A 19,839-nucleotide genomic window follows, 5' to 3' on the forward strand; every position below is an offset into this window, starting at 1 on the left:
AAAATCTCGAAAGTTTGGGCATGGGCATAATTGCATGTTCGGATAATCAGGAATTTTAGGGACATTACTTTTTTTTCTTTTTACATGCTGTTTTGGGGGTTTAGTGTGAGAATTCTTTTATCAGAGATAGTTAATATTTAATGAATTGCATGAGTCTCATGCTAATTGCACGAGAGTTGGCAGCCCTGACATAGAGAGGAAAGTCCACACTGGTAACAGTAGCTGGATGAAATTTGTAGACATATGTACTATACATATTTCTAAAGTAGTTTACAATTTATGAAATCAAGTGTTTCACTCATGATTAAAACTACTTACATTAAAGTTCCTGTGAAAGGGAATAGAAGGATAATATTTTAATTCACTGCATGAACTAGTATCTACTACTTTATATTTTCTTGCATTCGGTTTATAGTGGTTACTCGGATTCTGATAAAAGTAAAGTATGTGGAATATATGACCGTATGATAGTGGGAAAAGTATGAAAGAGTGCCAATGTTGTTTTATCTTAGTGACAAAATATCTGTAGAGGTTAGATATATCAAAAGTATTTAGTTTCCAGCTAATTCTCGTGGTCAGTTATGTGGTAGTGATTATGAGCTAATATGTAACGTGAGTAACGTGTAACGTGAGTAACAACGATTTTGCTATCGCTGTCAAATATTTCCAATGCTCTCAAAATTTTGACCCCCTATATTTGAGTACCCCAACATGAGTTATATAAATTATACAACAGTTGTTTGAAATACTGCCCAGTATGAGGACACTTTTTGAATAAAGGCATGTTGGCTTTTTATGTCGTCCCGAAAAATGTAACGTGAGTAACGAAAGTATTTTGTCTTTATTTCCGGTATGGATGTGGTTAGTAAAATTCTATTAATATTGCATGGTAGACTAAGGACTTGCGCATCTATTGTACAACAGAGAGTATGTCAAACCTTCCAGTATAAAAAATATGACAATTACAATATGCAGAGACGCCTAAAAAGTGTAACGTGAGTAACGTGGAATTGCCCATAACAAGTAATAGTCTTGAAGTTATTAAAAGTATTCTGTATTTTCTTGTTTGTTTGTTGTTATTGTGTTTTTTTAGCTTTAATCACAAATATATCAACTTAACAAGAATTGAGTATGCTCGTTTGGCAATAAGAATTCTTCATGATTAATATGTATTTCCTCCTCTATTTCCAAGAAATGAGACATGTTGGGTACATGAATAGAAATGTGGTATGTGATTGTTGATATAAGTGATCTGTTTCATGGGAGTCAGAGTATTCCAGGAAGATTTTGCTGTACAAGGAATTCTGTGTGACAATTTGCATTCTGAGCAAATTTTACGAATGAAAATGAAAAGCCACCCCAAGTATATCTACCAATTACCATTCGACCAGAATAGAACAAGTCTTAAGTCAAATCAGACGCAAAATTGTACATTGTATATCATAGGAGAAGATTAAGGAATGTTCCACTTGTTTTCAAAATGCAGTGATACCAATTAGAATCATGTGAGCGAATGATACAAAATATTTTTAGTAATCCTCACTCATCCAATAGCTGACACATACGTCATTACTGAATCACCTTCATCTAAAATATGCATTGCAACATGGAATGAAATGATTGCCCTCTGTGCTCTTGTATATGTATTTTGCTGATATACCAAGGTGTCATATGTCATGCTCGTTTTCAAAATGTCTTCTGCAGTCAAATCCGCCTGGAGTCTGGTGATGCGTTTGGTCCCATGAAGGAAGGCCAGGCAGAGCTCTATGGCACTGATCTGGTCAAGGCCTCCTTGCAGAAGTCCAAACTCGGACAGGACCCTGACGTGATAATCACTAGCGCCCCGCTGCAGATAAGCCCCTCCGACTCGGGCTACAACGGCCGCATCGCCAACGCCTCGTCCATGGGCGAGAGCGGGGACCTCAGCGGCGGCTACGAAGACGACGAAGACTACACCAGCGACAACAGCTACCAGCAGAGCACGCTGTCCGGCGTGGAGAGCATCGGGCCCAGCGTCTCGCAGCGCGGCAGCGTGTCCCACCAGCACGGCCTGGACGACCACTCCGCCACAAGGTATGATTCTAGCACTCCGAGTAGCCCCTGGCTCTCGCCGCACGTTCCGCGCCGCCGAGCTCCCCCGGGGGTGGACGACACGTCCACGCCCCCGGCGTCAGAGACCGAAGACGGCCGGGGCAGGCACTATAGGAAGAAGCGGGGCCCACGCGGGGGCGAAAGAGAAGGCAGTGATAGGGGTAGCACGCCATCATCGCAGGCGAACTCTGCCGCATCATCACCCTCCTCATCGCGAGCTCGTGGTCCTTACCACTCATCTCCTGATAGATCGCTTGTGGCTTCCACACAGGGGTCAGGTCAAAGGTCAGACAGAGGTCATACACATTTTACTTCGATACCTCTCCCCATTCTTTGCGCATATACTCTTCAAAAATAAAAAATAAAAAAGGAATAGAAAATATCTGCACATGCTGCTGACACCAAAATGACCATATTCCTCCCACTCCAATATCTCTTAACCCCTGTCACCACACCCCTTCCTAACTGCTCTTCCATTATCTGCAGAGCTGGCAAACCCACCTAATTTATTTTCAGGGACTTCCTAAAAAATTCCATATCTCTCTCTTGTCTTATCACAAAGAATATGGAAACAATCATGATTTGGGAATTCATTTTTGCCAATTGAGATGCATGTAACACCCAAGTATCTCCCTGATTGACATTTGGAATCTCCTCTGAATTTGAAAAGTTACGTTCAGACGTTGATCCTTATTGAACCTCGAGGAGAACCTAACTTTGAGGATAAGCTCTATGGGTTGCCAAATGTTGCACGGTCGATTTTGTCATGAAATCGGAAATTTTGCCAACGAATCAGTCATTTCTTCAGGGAAATCGACCGTGCGGCCCTCGGCGCCCCATTGAGCTTATCCTCAAAGTAAGCTTATCCTCGAAGGTTAAGGATTGCCGTCTGAATGTAACTAATTTGGAAGTAGTGCCAGCTCTGTAACTGCCTTTCTTATCCTTTTTTCCCAGCTATTATTCCTGGACTTCCTGTGGCAAATCCACAGTATTATATCTCTTCTAGAGACAAAAAAAAAAAAAAAGATAAGAAGAAAGAAAGAAAACCCAAGAAATATATGCTGCATTAGAGCCTGATCAGTCATGTACCAGAATTCTGTACAAAGGCTTGCAATGAGACTGTCTGTGAATATAGAGAAGATGGGATTAGCGAGAGCTAGCAGTGTGATTGTTTTAAAGGGGATGGCTAGGAACCGATCAGTGGGAATCAGTAGGAATGGTGAGGGATGATTGTTCTAATCCTTGTGGGATTCATTTAAGAGTACATTATATATCTACTGTTGTGTGAAAATTATTTGCTTCAGAACGGTCTCATATTCAAGTAATGTGCAGATTAATGCCCCGTCACTGACCAGGCACGCTAACCTGGAAACATTAAACTGCACATTACTTGAATGTGAGACCATTCTGAAGCAAATAATTTTCACACAACAATAGATATATAATGTACTCTTAAATGAATCCCACAAGGATTTGTGCAATCATCCTCCAGCATTCCCACTGATTCCCACTGATCAGTTACTAGCCTTCCCCTTTAACTTGCAAAATGGAAAAGGGGTGCTTGTGGCAAAAATGGAGGAGCAATTTGGCTTTGACATTTTTGCTTGTATGTGCATATTTGTGTGCATTTTTGTACTTTTTAATTGTACAATTGTACCTGGCTTCAGTCTTTCGTATGATAGAATGTAAATCCTTGAGTAATACAAAATATTATTCAAAAAGAAGATAAAACCAATATGCTGCATCATGTAAAAATTTAAACACAGATTCCATGGTGGCATTGTTCTTTATGAAATACAAAGCAGTACAAAATATCTAAAACAACTATGTACACAGACCTCATTGTGCTGCTTGTTTATTTTGAAAGGTGTGTCTGCACAAAATGGAGGAACTGCTGGAAATTCTGTCCCTTTCTGCTGCAAAACCTTTTCTCAGTGAGAACAGCGCCCCCTCTTGATGATCTTTGTTGCTGGAGAATGAAAGGGAAAGAAGCGACTAGTTGGAAGGGATTAGCCCAAACAATGCCTGCCTTTCCCTGCTATTGTTGATGAAGTGTTTCTTTGATGTTATACCTTGTTGAAAGAAGAACAGCTCCCTCTTGTGGTGACTGTTGTGTAATTGACAAAGTACACTATTAGAAGATCCGAAGGGTAGTCATGCAGCACATCTCCAAAATAATCTTCTTCCATCTGTTCAGGGAACTGTGTTCATTCTTTTGCTACTCTGTGTTGCAAGGACTGTAAACTAGAATAGCTCCCTCTTGAGACAAGTCTTGCAAATAATGAAGATTGCTCATGTGTGAGTTTCTTCAATTCTTCCTATACAAATGAAATTTGCTAAGATCACAACTGCTGATCTATGAATTAACAAACATGTCAGGAAAAAAAAAAAGGAACCACTGTCGCGATCTTAACAAATTTCATTTGTAGAGGGAGACATATTGAAGAAACTCACACCTGAACCTTCACCCCTCTGAATAATATCTTACTTTCACTAAAAATGGCTATTGGGATGGTTATATGGGTCAGGGTACTCTCTCCATTCTTTTCCTGCTCTCTGTTGCAAGGACTGTAAAATGGAATAGCTCCCTCTTGAAACAAGACTCTCACAAACATTGAAGATTACTGTTTGGATGGTTACATGGGTTCAGGGTGCTCTTTCCATACTGTTGGCTGTTCTCTGTTGCAAGGGCTGTTAAAAAAAGAATAGTGCCCTCTAGAGATGAGACCCCTGCAAACACAGAAAATTGTGTGTAGGTTTGTTTGTTCCTTTCTGATTTGACATTTGCTACCAGACGGGATTCTGTCACTAGAACAGTTGCAAGGACTTTTCTGCCAAACAGAAACAGCTCCCTTTGTAGACTGCATACTTGATTGTCAAAGAAATTAAAACAAAAAGTGAAACAGCACCGATAGGGTAATTATGCAAACTGAGTGTATGTTTCTGTGCAGATGTAAAAAAACAGCTTTCATGCAACTTCTAAATGCCATGTGCCTTACAAAAGTACTGCGTCTGCCACATATTTTGCAAGGTGTTTATTTTCTGAATTTTGCAGGTCTGTTGCTATTCAGAAATTTGACTTCATGCTATTAAATTGTTAACGCTGATCCCGACATGAATGTGAGGTGCATGGGTATGTTTCTCTGTCCATTACCCCACTCTGTGCTCATGAATCCAACCACTCACAAAATTGTCGGAAAGTCCAGATTCACCAAAATATAAACTCACTAAATTTATGGCGAATCAGCTGTTTCATAGGAAATATTCAATAACCATATAAATATGTGAGAGAGACAGTCAAAAGAAATTCTCTGTGCAGCTCTCTGAAATGTTCTGAAATAATTTTCTTGAGAGGTGATTATGGATCATGGGGAATGATTATGATTTGAAGGGTACAATGGTATTTTGAATTTGGGTTTAATTTCTAGTATTGACCAATGAATTGGAAGTTTTGTCTTCCTTTTTTTTTCTCCTCTCCTTTCTTTTTGTGTGTTTTCTCGCGCTCAGTCAAAATATTTTTCCTAGGAAATTGTGACATAAGAACAATAAGGTTATAACAAATACTCAAAAACTTTTCCATTGGTTTTGTGAAGCAGCATTATTAAGTTGCGCATGGGGATTTATGTATATCCCTTTTACTTATATTTGCCAAATTTCAGGTCAAAAAACCCAGTCATCATTATCATGGGAAGTAATTTTCATTTCTTTATGCATATACATATGTGACCCACTACAACAAAAGGATTGGAAAGTCGGGGGAGGACAATTTTCTGAAATTGGTATGATGTTATTCCCGTGCTCTTCTACTTTAATTTCATATATAGCACAACTCATTAAAGTACTCGGTTGCGGAGATATCGATGATTTAATCAACGCATGTCAAGTGGTTGAGGAAATCAGAGTTTAGAGAAAAATGCCTTCAAAGTTGTCCTTCCGATGCTATCGTGGTCATGGGGAGGCGAGACAGTTTTCACCGCTTGACAATAGAAGGCACGCTCCTAGCGACCTCCGCCATGTTCAGTCAAGCTTAGCGCCAGCGGTCTACGCACAACCAATCAGTAATCAGGATGCCATGCACTGACCAATAAGATCACTCCCTCGTTGCTAGGGGCGGGGTCTAGCTGTGGCACTAAATCCAAATCTTCGGACACGTTTCTCTTACATTGAAAGTCGGAAAATCATGGCCCAGAAAAACACTAATTTCTTGCCTTTCCTTTGCTCATTTAGCTTCGAAATTTCGGCAGATGATGGACAAAACATTAGATTACAAAATTTTGCCAAAAACAGAAATCTGATTGTTTTGACCAATTTTGATGATGTGACTTCAAACTCGATTTTCTCCGCTCGGCCGTCAGCGACTTTAGGATCCTCTTGTTGTAGCGGGTCACATATATTCACATACTGTATGTCAAAAGAATCATGTGGCCAGTTATATGTACATTGTAGATTGAAATGGAATGGGCCAAATGATAAAATTTAGCCCAAGTCTCGCCACCCTCCTCTCTCTTAGCAGTAAAAACCCTTGAGCTTATCCTTTATTCCATGTTATCAAACATCAGCCAGCCCCCACCCCCTTCTTTCATTGAAAAAACAAACAAACAACAACAACAAAACAAAACAAAACATCTTGTACGTGTTTAAAGTCACCCCATACCACTTGCTCCCCTTGTGGAAAGATTTCAAAGGGGGGAAAAAAAAAGGAATTTGAGAGAAGAAATCCGACTGAGGAAGCTGTTTATTCATCAATAGCTCTAAAGTGCACAAAATTGCCATCATCTGACACTTTTTAAAGGTTTCTGTTAGTTTCACAGTCTGGTTATAGGTCAGTCAGGGATGACAGATTATCTGATAAGTACCTCACCGGCTACAGTGGATAAAGAAATCTAATTCTTTTCCATTTGCTGTTAAAAGTACTCATGGCTCTTTAACAGAAAGTTTTTGCTTGCTTTTTTTGTTTTTGTTTTTTGAATCCTCCTTTATACCTGTCTATTCATCCTTGTATTTTTGGTAACAGACATACTTAAGATGCTAAAATCCCACTTTTTCGAGGCAGAAATTACTCTAGTTTTTTTTTTCTTAGTCAAAAGATTTTCTTTTGAATTCAAGTGTTTACCTCATCTATTAGATAATCAGTACGTATGAAGGACTAGATATCTTTGCACTGTGAAAAGCTTTATATGATGACGTAAGATGCTCTATTCAGAAAGCATTTGAGTCCTCATTTGTGTGTTTGTTTGTTGTTGGTTAGGGTTTTTTGTTTGTTTTTTTTTACTGTGAGTTCCTCATTATTTCTTCAATGTGCAGTTATGAATTCTTTCAACAAAAGTTGACCTTTCGACTGAAACTGGGACACCATAGTACGTACAGTTAATCCATTCTGCCGAAAGCCAATAATCTGCTATCAGTTCGTGTGACAGCATAAAGTCGTTAAGCTGAAGGCAACCTTTCACTATTTTCCACTTGTAATGAAACTAGTTCTCTGCAACAGTTTAATCATTTAAAGGCAATATTTACCATTTGCAGATGAAACAAAGTCCTAGCTGTAGTGCTTCAAAATAGTTTTAAAATTTGAGTTAGGGACAGAAACAACATGAATGTAAAGTACAGGTTAATCAGTATAATCATGTGAAGTACCGTCAAATATACAAAATTTGAACAATAGTTATAATGAAATTGTTTCTAGACAAAACCGTCAACAGTTATGGGTTATCAAGAAAAATAGTGACATCTGCTTAGATTTTATGCTTTCTTGCAAAATTTTTATATGGTAGGATGTTTTGTGATACAACTGACCTACACATAATATGCATCAAATGTAATAACTTGAACATTTTTTAAATCACTGCTCCCGTTGGCAAACAGTACCTTTAAAATCTTTGCTGAAAAGCAAGCAATCTTTTACTAGTATTTGATTCATCTGACAGGATAAATCCTAAAAGCACAAGGTAAACCTTCCTCACCCTTCTCCACTTTCATTAAAACTAGCACTTTATGATATTTATTCCGTGAGTCCTTGCTATAACAAGAAGTGCCGTAAAGCCAGAAACATTCCCGGCATTAAACTTTTGCGAAAACGGAGCCGATGGCCATTGTCTTGGCGTGAATAGTTATTAGCAAACTGCCACTGGCATTCAATGCATTATGTAGACTAAACACTCTTTTTGTAATGTGTATTTTACTTTCGTGAATCATTGTCCCTTGCAAAATTACAGGAAAATTTCATGCATGTGAAGGTATCTGGTTTAATAGTTGTCTTCCAGTAGGACTATTTGTCCAGCTGATGCTAATCTTTCTTGCCCTATTCCACATTCTCTTAAACTAGGTCCCCCCTCCCTCCATGTGGCTCTTTCCTGGCATGTCAAAGTATGTTTCCTTTTTGTTAGCTTTACATGCATTTTGACTCGACAGAAAGTTATTGAAGATTTCAACCCAGGGCTGCACACTAACTTATTTTTTTTTCTACTGGTCCAACCTGTCTGTCGGACCAGTATTTACCCAGTTTCTCCATGTTTTACTGGTCCATTCCTGAAAATGTTACATGTCAACAGTGATTTTTACTGATCAGGGACCATCGGACCAGTGCCAGTGTGTAACATTGCTTAACCCCTTCCTTTCTCCTCCCATCCCCTCCCCAGCCTTTCATCCCCTCCCTGGTCTCCCCACACCCCCCCCCCCCCTTTGCCTGTGATTCCTTCAAATAGACCCTCATGTTACCACAATCAAATCATATCCTTTGTTTCCAACGTGTGACCCGAAACCCTGTGTGTGAGCCAAGACCTCTGCTCTGCGCATGCATGCGTAGATAAATCCAGTACTTTTAGATATGCTGCTTTTCTGTGCGTGCTTACTGCAAAAATATAAAGATTTGTAAACAAACAAGCAAGAAAGCCAAAAAACAAACAAACAAGTGCACCAAAGCATTGCATTTCTTGCTTGTACAAACATGCATACAAACATGTTACTTATGATTTTGTGAATATTGAGTTGACCGTGTTTGTTGTGTACTCTGTACCTGGATGCTGTGTTTATGACAAACATAAAGAAAGATGTGCTAGGTAGTGTTACAATGTAAAAGCTTTGTTTTGTTTTTTTTAATCTGTAAGCACTTGTATACTTTCATCCTCCATTTCTCTCCCAGCAGCTTATTATTTTTTTTTTAATCTGTATGTCTCTTTCATTAATGTTTTGGTATGTCTGTCTGCAAAGAATTTATTGAAAAAAAAAAGTGATTTGAAAAGAATCAATGAAATGAAATAAACTCCACATATGTAAGCCAAAATTATGGCAAATGTATTTAGAGGAATCTAACAGGACGTATTCATTGTCAGCTTATTGACCAATCGGATAGGGACCTATTATGACAATACCTCCAGGGAGCCTCGGAAGTTATGTGAGACCCCCACTTATCTCACACTGATTTTTACCAGACCCTGTTTTTTAGGCTTCGTCATTTTTGTCATTTGTGAATTCAGTGTTTCCAATTCAATGAATTATTTCAAAAGATCACAGGCTTTCAGTGGCTAGGTTTTACCTTTACCTCGCCCCGGAAATTTCGCACTGGGAATCAAAACAGTTTGTGTCATGTATTCGCTTTCAAATGGTTTTAGCACAGACGAGTGGGGGGGGGGGGGGGAGGGGGTGTTTAAATCTTGCTCTTATTTCCTCATAAACGTTTAACCCTAGCAAAGCTTTGTTTGACACAGACTTGAGACCACTTCAATGGTCAGTGAATAGGGTGAGATGCTCAATTGCATCACCATTGTATCAGAGTGGTATACTCTGTAAGGTTGGGTATTATCAGAAAAGGTCTGTCAATAGTCAGACCACCTTTGCAGCAAAGTTAAAGGACAAGTTCACCTTCATAAACATAAGGATTGAGAGAATGCAGCAATATTAGTAGAACACATCAGTGAAAGTTTGAGGAAAATTGGACAATCGATGCAAAAGTTATGAATTTTTAAAATTTTTGTGTTGGAAGCGCTGGATGAGGAGACCACTACAGCTTGTGAGTCATATATGCGTACAACAGTATAAAGAAAATGTAAAGAAAATTCAACATATTTTCACTTTTTTTCAAATAATAAAAGAGCACTTGACTTGCCTCTTTCTAAAGGCAGGGGAAATAATATTACCCCTAACATATGGCAGTAATGAGTCAAGGGAATGTGTACTTTTATCAAAAGATGAAATTTTGTGAAATTCTCTTTATATTTTCCTTATATTGTTGTAAGCATGTGACATCTAAGTTATTCATACACTGCAGTAGTCTTCTCATCCAGCGGTTACTGCACAAAAATTTTTAAAACTTCATAACTTTTGAATGGATTGTCAGATTTTCCTCAAACTTTCAATGATGTGTTCCACTAATATTGCTACATTCTCTCAATCCTTATGTTTATGAAGGTGAACTTGTCCTTTAACTCTCCAAGACCCAGACCCCCTAAATGACATTGACATTGTACAGAATATGGTCACCAATGGTTTCGACAGGCTTAAATGAGCTCTGCAAGATTTGGCTGAAGGGCATGGGTACAAAAAAGGGTAATGGAGGTGTTTAGGTCAAAGTTGTAACCTTGGGCCACCTTGATCTAATTCAAGTAGTACGGTACTATAATCTCAAATCAATGTACTGTGTTATATTTTTTTTTTTTCATTTCAATTGCATTGTAATATACAGCCACAGTGAGACTGGTATCTATTTAGAACTGCTGTTGTATTTTGTCAAAGATGTTTTATGATACATCTGACCTACACATATGCATCAAATGTGGCAACTTGACAATTTGTTAAATTACTGCTCCCGATGGTAAACAATACATTGTACCCATCATGTCCCTCTCCAACCCCCCCCCCCTTACATGTACCTGCCTGCTTGCCATATGGTGATGCATCAGAGATGCCAGAGTCCTAATGTGCAATCAATCCAAAAGCAGGTGTCATTTTGAGAGAAAATCACATGTTATAAGAGAATTTAGTACACATGTTGTCTAGATACCTCCTTCTCCCTCAAGTTTGGGTGGGGTATTTATGACCAAAGATAGGCAGTGCTGGGGAAAAAAAACAACAAAAACCCCAAACCAAAAGGAGTCTTCAATTGCTTATGGCTCATGTGAAGTGGAGCAGCTCCTGATGAAACCAGACTAGAGATCAAAACATGGAACAGGAGCGAAAAAATAGAACAGTCAAAAGTGAAAATCACATGCGTTCATCAAGGATTAGCCAAAAGTAAAATTCCATGACATACTCAAACTAGCTATGTAAATTGATATCAAACCAGTGGAATGGTAGAGATTCTGTTAAAACAAGACATAAACTTAGAAAGCTGTAAAATTATATGAAGTGTCAAATATTCTCATGGAGGTGATATCGGTCATAACTGTACATATACCTGTTGTGATGCAAATAGAATGTTGATTAGAATTGAGGTGCAATTTCAGTATAATGTCAGTTGTTTACAGTGGTTGGTAATCAGATAGTCACTTGAGCCATAAAGTCAAACTATGAATAAATAGATTCAGATATTTTCTTCAATCTCACAAATGTTCTAATGATGCATAAAACTTTCATTGGATATACCAGCTTTATCATGTATGTGCATTGGTTTTTTTTCTTGTTTTTTTTGTGCCAGAGTTAGGACTATCCTTTACTGATCATATAAGGCGTGTCTTCATCAGCCCGAAGTTTCAAAATAGCGCGCTATCTTGCGGTTACCAAACTAGTCCGATGTCAAAATAGCGCGCTATCTGTGTAGTGAAGACGCAGATAGCGCGCTATTTGATCGGGAAAATTTCCCCCAAAATCTTGGTCTAGTTTGTCAACTAGAGCGCTAATTCGTGAAATAGCGCGCTATCTTGGGTGCGTCTCCATCAGCCCGAAATTTTCTCGATCCCTCCATGCTTCTGGTTAGCCAGCTGGCAATAGAAAACGCATGTACGAGCTAGTAATTGTGTATAGTACATTACCCCCACGCACGGTGTATTCATCCAGGATCACATATATATAGGCCTACTGTTGCTGACATCTACCAGGGAGGTGATTTCTCTCACCTCCCTAATAAAACTCAGTGCCGTGCATGCTAGCTGTTTTTTGTAAACTTCTTCTTGGTCCACTCTACCTTAGCTGAAGATTCTTGCAGATTGTGCGTATTTTTGATTTGTTTAAACATTGCAATTTGTTAACTTCATATAAGATGCCTCACTGGACAAAAGAGTAGCGTTATTAATATCCCTTTGGAGAGAATTTGCTGTACCGCTCACCTCCCTGGTTGTAGAATCGTACATACGGTGATATAGGAGATTTTGAGCGGGGAAATCCACTTTCGAACCGCGAGCTAGGCAGAGTAATATTGCAAAGTACGCATGCGTTAATTTTCGGACTAATTTCCCGAAGCAGACTGTTCGAGCTGATGAAGACGACATTCGCTGTATCGGGCTATTTACTAAGACCGCAAAATGTCCCGCTAGTTTGAACTTAGGGCTGATGAAGACACGCCCATAGAGTTCGACAAGTACACTGTATATCGCTTCATAGAGGTTCCAAATATATGGTTAAGATTTTGGTGGACATAGATGAAACCGTCTAGGACCACCCAGGTGGGAGAAGGAAGTTAAAAGACAACTCCACCTTTATGTGCATGTGGATTCAGTGAATGCAGCAATATCAGTAGAACAACACATCAGTGAAAGTTTGGGGAAACTTAGACAATCCATTCAAAAGTTATGAATTTTTAAAGTATCTGCGCAGTTACTGCTGGATAAGAAGACTACTACAGTGTATGATGTCACGTGCATAGAACGATATAAGGAAAATATGAAGAGAATTTCTTTTGGAAAAAAGAACACATTTCCTCGACTTGTCACTGATGTATGTTAAGGGTAATGTTATTCCCACTACCTTCTGAAAGAGGCATGTCAAATGTTCTTTTATTATGCGAGAAAAGTGAAAATATGTTGAATTTTCTTTACAGTTTCTTTATATCATTGTACACATGTGACATCACCAGCTGCAGTAGTCTTCTTATCCAGCAGTGACTGAGCAGAAACTTCATTAAATTCCTAACTTTTGAATCGATTTTCGGATTTTCCTCAAGCTTTCAGTGATGTGTTTTACTAATATTGAAGCATTCACTCAATTCATATGTCTATGAAGGTGGACTTGTCCTTTAAGTAGGAAAAAGGAGTGAATATGGTTGTCATGGAGATCCTCCATGGGTAGAGTTATCATTATGTAATATTCAAAATTGGCATCAACTTGAATCTGAAAGAGCCTTGCATATTCCAGATGTCATGATGTGCACCATCTTCCCTTTCTTCTCCTCTGGTCTCCACAGGCAAGGAAAACGGGATGACGTGACTCTACAGCGCATTCCGTCACAGAGTCTCTATTCCGACGAAGCAGGTAGGTGGACCACCAAATCTTACCACCTTCTCTCTTCCCTCCAATTTTTTTTTCCAGGACCCGTCCTGTCAAGAGTCAGAATGCAAATGATGAAAACAATGACCATGAGTGCGCATTCTAATACCCTCTTGATTCTTGATGTGAGCGCATTACATGTACATTGTAAGAGATATTTCCACATGTCATTTGGGGGAACCATACATGCGCAGGGGCAGCCTTTTCCTCCTTCTGTATGCTTTCTTCGATATCGCTTCTTTGGCATATCTAGGATACTAACCATAGACAGCTGCATTGAAGTGTATCACCTACAAGGCACACAGAAGGGATGGAAATGTATAACACCTGCTATGGATTAAGTGTGGGTGTTGCCAGGTTTTGTTTTGTTTTGTTTTGTTTTGTTTTTTGGTCATCCTGTCATTGTATATCACTTTTTACACAAAGTGCTGTATGCATAAGTGAAGACTTTTGTGTATGCATTGCCCATGAAGTTTTACCATGCTTTTGGTGCACCATGGTATACTGGATTGGCCTTCAGACATTGACTAGTAAGCTTACCACTCAGAACATGTGTGGATCAGCTCGCCCCAAATAATAGTGACCCCAAAAGTTTCATGTTTATTTTACAGTGACAACGCTGAATGAAAAAGATGGGACCCTGATCACAACTCAAATTTCATTTATTTTTTATTTATTTTTTTTTTTTTTGCAATGAAAATGGCACTGATTGACTATGTTCTATAAAAAAAAAAAGAAAAAAAAAAAGAGAGATCAGTGCTGTGGATCCAAGAGGGTGTGGTGATTCAAACAAAAGGGTTTACTGCATCCTCAACAGTTGATATTGCAGTGACAGGTGCCCTGTGGCTGTCCATTACCTCAAGTTAACAAGTTAAGAAGAAGAGCTTCCATTCAGATCATTGCAGAGCAACAACAACAACAATAATAACAAAGTTGTAAGGAAAGCTTTACCCTTAGTGTGCCTTGAATGTTGATTGACACAGAAAAGTCCCATAGCCGTGTACACACTGTCCAAAGTCCCTTGCACAGAAGGGGGTTAAAGGGATCGTATAGTTTTTGTTGAGACCTGATTTCAGGTTTCTAACATTTTTTTTTTTGGTGAGATAATGAGAAACCTCTTATGGAATATGAAAGAGCATGTAATTCTGTGAGGAACTCAATGTTTATTTGATGAAAATTGATTTTGAAATGGCTGAGATATCCAAAAAAGAGCGATTCTGATAAAGTGTGGGACCCACACTTTATTACGATCGCTTTGTTTTGCTTTGTTTTTGGATGTTTCAGTCATTCCAAACCCGATTTTCATCAAATAAACTTTGAATTCCTCTTAAAATGGTATGTTCTGTACTATATCATAAGTGTTTTCTTGGTATCTCACAAAAAGTCAAAAGCCCAATTCTCATCTCCACCAATACTATGCCATCCCTTTAAGGAAATTGGTAAAGAAAACATCAGTGGTCCCTCTGCCGCAAGGTCTGCTATAGAAGCATGATGTCTGCCATCATGAAGGGCTTTTTCTTCTTTCTCTCTTTCGTTGCCGGTCTCTGCTTGGCCACTCTTTGCTGACTCTCAATTCTCCTCTTAGAAATGCTCTGGAATGTAATCGGAGTTTAAATCATTATGCATTCAGCTTTTGGTGGCTTTGTCTTTAGTCCATGTAGGCTGATTTGAAGGTATCATAATCCACCCCAAGGTTGGCTCTGACGCCATTGTGTGTGGCGCTACTGGCCATCAGTACATTATCTCCTATTTCTTTGGAAATTCTGCATCAATACTTAGTTCTGTTACGTTGCTCATCAACTATGGCATGCGAGAGAAATTCCAAAATGCTATTTAATTGTCATGAATGACCTCTGAGAAGGAATCTCGCACAAGGATTTTGAATGAGTCTGATATCACAAAGCAACAAGGAATGGATTTTGGATGCTGGCAAACTAAATGGCCCGAATTCACGAAGGTGGTACAAATGAAACCATGGTTTAAACCATGGACAAAAACCATGGAGTGCCAAGTGTCGCATGGAATATTTCGTTACGAAATCAGTCATTTCGTCGATGAAATGATTATTTTGTAACGAAATGACAACTTTTTGTAACTAAATGAACATTTCATCCACGAAATGATAATTTCGTTAACGAAACGGTCATTTTGTCGACGAAATGACCAATTTCGTAACGAAATATTCCGCGCAACACTTGGCGCTCCATAGTTTTTGTCCATGGTTTAAACCATGGTTTCATTTGTACCACCTTCGTGAATTCGGGCCATTATGTTTCTCTGGACGTAATGTAGAAAGCCAGTTTTCTGATGTATTCCAATGTATTCCTCTGTGTTTTGTGTTGCAACAAGCTATCCACACTTAACTGCCTGACATGACATCAATTATATACAGTAGATTGCAAGAATTGAAATGCATTTTACAAGAACAGGTCAATTTGATAGTTTACTATGAAGTTCTTAGGCAAAATATACATATCAATCAATTTTAACGAATAAAAAACAGGTCTATTCCACTGTTTCCTTTGTAGCTTTTACACTTTTGAAAACCTCTTGGTGTGAAAACATGATTATTTGACCCAAATTTTGCATTCAATAGTTGTTTGTACGTAGGAAAAGTTTAGACAACCTTCCTTGCCATGTAGATTTTGTAAGAACATGTTAATTTGATAGTTTACTACAAAGTCCCTGAGCAAATTATACATATCCATCGATATGAATGTATTTAGATACAGGTCTATTCCCTTGCTTGTTTTTGTAGCTTCTTGTAATATATTGGTATGAGAACCTGATAGTCTCACCCAAACTTTGCATTCACTATGTGTTCGTAGACTACAGGTTAATTTGATAGTTTACTACAATGTCCCTGGGCAAAATATACATATCCATCTATTTTAATGCATTTAAAGACTTGTCTACAGTATTTCCTTGTTTGTTTTGTAGCTTTTTTTAATATTTTGGTATGAAAACATGATAGTCTGACCCAAACTTTGCATTCACTAGTTGTTTGTATACTGTACAGCTGTAGGAACAGGTTAGACAAATTTCCTCTCCACATAGGAAAATATTTTGTTCTCTGGTTGTGCATAAGAACCGAAGAGCTGATGGAACGCTCATGCATTTTTATTTTGTGTGTGAAATTTGATGAATCACATCTAAATATAGATATCTAGTCACTAATGGTCTGGTCTATACTCTGGCCTTATGCTTTGTGCAAATGAATGAGGTGATCTTACGCACCCATGTGCAACACATGATGATCAAGTGTGGTCACACTTTTGAGGCTTGTGCACTTCTAGTAATGTGGAGTTACTGTGCAGTAGGCATGGGCAGAGTGTGTTGTGTGGTAATCACATCTAATTTTCCCCTTTTTGTTATGACTGGAATATTGTCAAGTCACAATAGGAATGTATTTTCAGAGCTTATAGATGATATTTCTTTTCCCCAACATGTAACAATTGCTATTAAACCTACCAAAATTATTTTGGTTTTGAGAGAGAGATAATATTTTGTTGTATGTGTATGATCAAATAGAGCTCACACTGTGCACTGGCATAGCATTGTCGACTCAATGTTACCAAAATTAAATAGTGCTGCCAAATGAGTTTTAACAATTATTTGCGCAAGCAAGAATTCAGAATGTGATAACTCCATTGTTTGCAGGTATAAAAATTCTGGAACGTCACAGTATCAAAAGATCTCTGACCAGTTCAGTGGGTACGATTTAAACATACCTAAAACAATCGAGCCAGTAAATAAATAGCAGGGCATTTCCTTGTCTATGGGGAGCAGCATGTCGATGATACTCAATTCCCCCCCCCCCCCCCCAAGCCAGGCCCAATGAAATTTGCCCTGCCCAGTCCTATCATGCACCGTCAAGGGAAAACAGGGAAGTTGAGAGTACTTAGTAAGGCTAAAATGTTTCATAAATTCATGGAAGCTAGTCAACATGATTTACAGTATGATTCCATGGAAACAACATTCTTTGTCCTGGTCAAATATTTGTGGCAAGATGTGTTTCAGGTAGCGCTTTTGTCATGATTTGAAATTATTCTATCAGATACAAATTTGACAACAGCAACAACAATAACAACAACAACAAAAATGATGGTGATAACTCTTAGACCTCACATTTCAGAGCAAAAAGTTTGAAGGACATATGAAATAAAATAGGGGATTATTTTATTCTATGAATTTAGACTAAGGCATCCTTTGGCTCTTGGTATCCTTTATCTTTTGAGGGATTAACAGCAAGATGTTTACCCCATTTCTGGACCTTCTTTCCGAATAGTTTCTGAATTTTTTTTTTTTTTTTTTTTTGTCTTAAAATGGCAAGAAGACACTGCCCCGACTGAAGACAGAGCAAACGAAGGAATTTCTCTGTGAATCACAGGAATGTTTCTGTGTTTGTTTTTTAAAGTTTTCTTGAAATGACACGGGTCACAGAGTGCATTGTGTGTCCTTGAAGGGATGGCATAGTATTTATTGGGGGGTGAGGATTCAGCTTTTAACTTTTTGTGAAATATTTAGAAACCACTCTGTACAATGTTAAAGAGCATACAATTCAAAGGGGAATTGAAAGTTTATTTGATGAAAATCGGTTTTGAAATGACTGAGATATCCAAAAGCAAGGTAAAACAAAGAGATCTTTTAATAAAATTAATAAAAGTCATGGCCTGTCATATTTTATTAGTATCGTTTCTTTTTTTTTTTGTGGATATCTTGGCTATTTCAAGACCAATTTTCATCAAATAAACTGTAAATTCCTCTCAGAATTACATGTTTTGTGGTGTAGTAAATCACAATTTTGTGGATGATAGCAGCAGAGTTCTGGTTGCAAATAGACTAGAGTGTGTAAACTTCCTGCAGGAAATTACAAAGTTAGTGTAGCTTTTAATTATGTGCCTGTATTGTTAGTGAAGTTGACTCCTGGGTTTGTACGGTTTCTTGAATTTGTCAGGGTAGGCAATAAAGTTGTGTTCCCAGAGGAATTAAGTAGCTTTTGTATATAGATGTGTTTAGAGGCATCTACAACTCTTTTGTATCTTGGGGCCATGAACGTTTTTATGTGCACAGGTTGGGGGTTGCATTGTTTGGAATTGAATGGCCACCCTGAATGTAATTGGGTCTGTACATAGCAGGATTAACTCTAGGGGAATGAGGTTTGTCTGTTGGATCTTTTGTTTAGAGTTGTTGTGGGCTAGCTTTCTTAGAGGAAAGGGGAGTCTGAACCTGGAGTTCGGAGAGGACAGACATGGGATAGATAGCTCTCAGCCCGGATGTATCTTGTTCACAATGTTGGTGTTATGGAATATCTACCTGTATTTTGGAAACTTGTGCTGGAATAAAAGCAACAAGGAATAATACACAAGTTGAATCTCCCATTTTGTTTTTGATATGCGTGAGGTCTCGATAAACTGAGATTTGATAAGAGAAAAAGGAAAGTGAAAAAGAACCCGTGCGGCGCATATCACAACAGTGGTATTTCAAAGGAGGTTTCTCATTATCTCACAAACATGCACACACACAAATTAATAGCGGTGGGGAGAAACAAAAAACAGTCTATCAAGCAGAGTATATAATAGAAACCTGTAGCCCATCTAAACCAAGACTGTACCATTCCTTTAATTGTCCGTAGGGATAGAAATGAAATGAAAGTAAGAAGAGGACCTTTGTTTCCAAATCACAGCATTGTTTCTGAAATTTCCTTTGTCCTGAAATGGCAAGAAGACACCACCCCTATTGAGGACAGCAGACAAAAGGACTCTCACACTAAAGCACAGGAATGTTTCTGATTTTTGTTATTTGTCTAGAAATAGCATGCATCACAGAGTGTGCTTTTGAAAATCCTAATTGTTCGCAGGGATAGAAATGAGCTAAAATTTCAATTTGAGAATTTTACGGACTGTTTCAAGTCTACTGAACATTGTAATGTACCCTTCTAAACAATAACAAACTTGTAAACAGCAGTGTAAACTGTTCAAGATTATCACCTATGTGTATGTATCTTTTTAAATATATGTATGTACGTGCATGTACCATGACTCAACACTAACTTTTTTTCTGTGGTTGCTTGTTCGGGCCACCAAAACCCGAAAACGAAATGTAGTGGCCCAAAATACACAGAAAAATAGCAATTTATTTGTAATTTTAAACAGAGGGAATGATATTACCCTCAATATATGTCAGTAACAAGTGGATAGAATATGTACTTTTCGTAATTAATGAAATTTTGTAGAATTCTCTTTATTTTTTTCTGTATATCATAAATACATTTTTATCATGATCTGTGGTAGTCTTCTTATCCAGTGATGGCTGCACTGAAACTTCAAAAATGTA

At 38.3% G+C, this 19,839-nt stretch overlaps 1 protein-coding gene across 1 annotated transcript in view; it reads left to right on the forward strand.

The window, feature by feature from the left end:
- LOC140242574 (uncharacterized) overlaps positions 1 to 19,839 on the forward strand; it is a 70,138-nt gene that overhangs the window by 41,348 nt on the left and 8,951 nt on the right. Inside the window, exons 4-5 of the mRNA XM_072322318.1 lie at positions 1,705 to 2,376; positions 13,421 to 13,488. Coding sequence (XP_072178419.1) covers positions 1,705 to 2,376; positions 13,421 to 13,488 — 740 coding nt within the window. The remainder of the gene's footprint in view (positions 1 to 1,704; positions 2,377 to 13,420; positions 13,489 to 19,839) is intronic.

This window comes from Diadema setosum, chromosome 19 (genome assembly GCF_964275005.1).
Source record: "Diadema setosum chromosome 19, eeDiaSeto1, whole genome shotgun sequence".
Taxonomy (NCBI): Eukaryota; Metazoa; Echinodermata; class Echinoidea; order Diadematoida; family Diadematidae; genus Diadema; species Diadema setosum.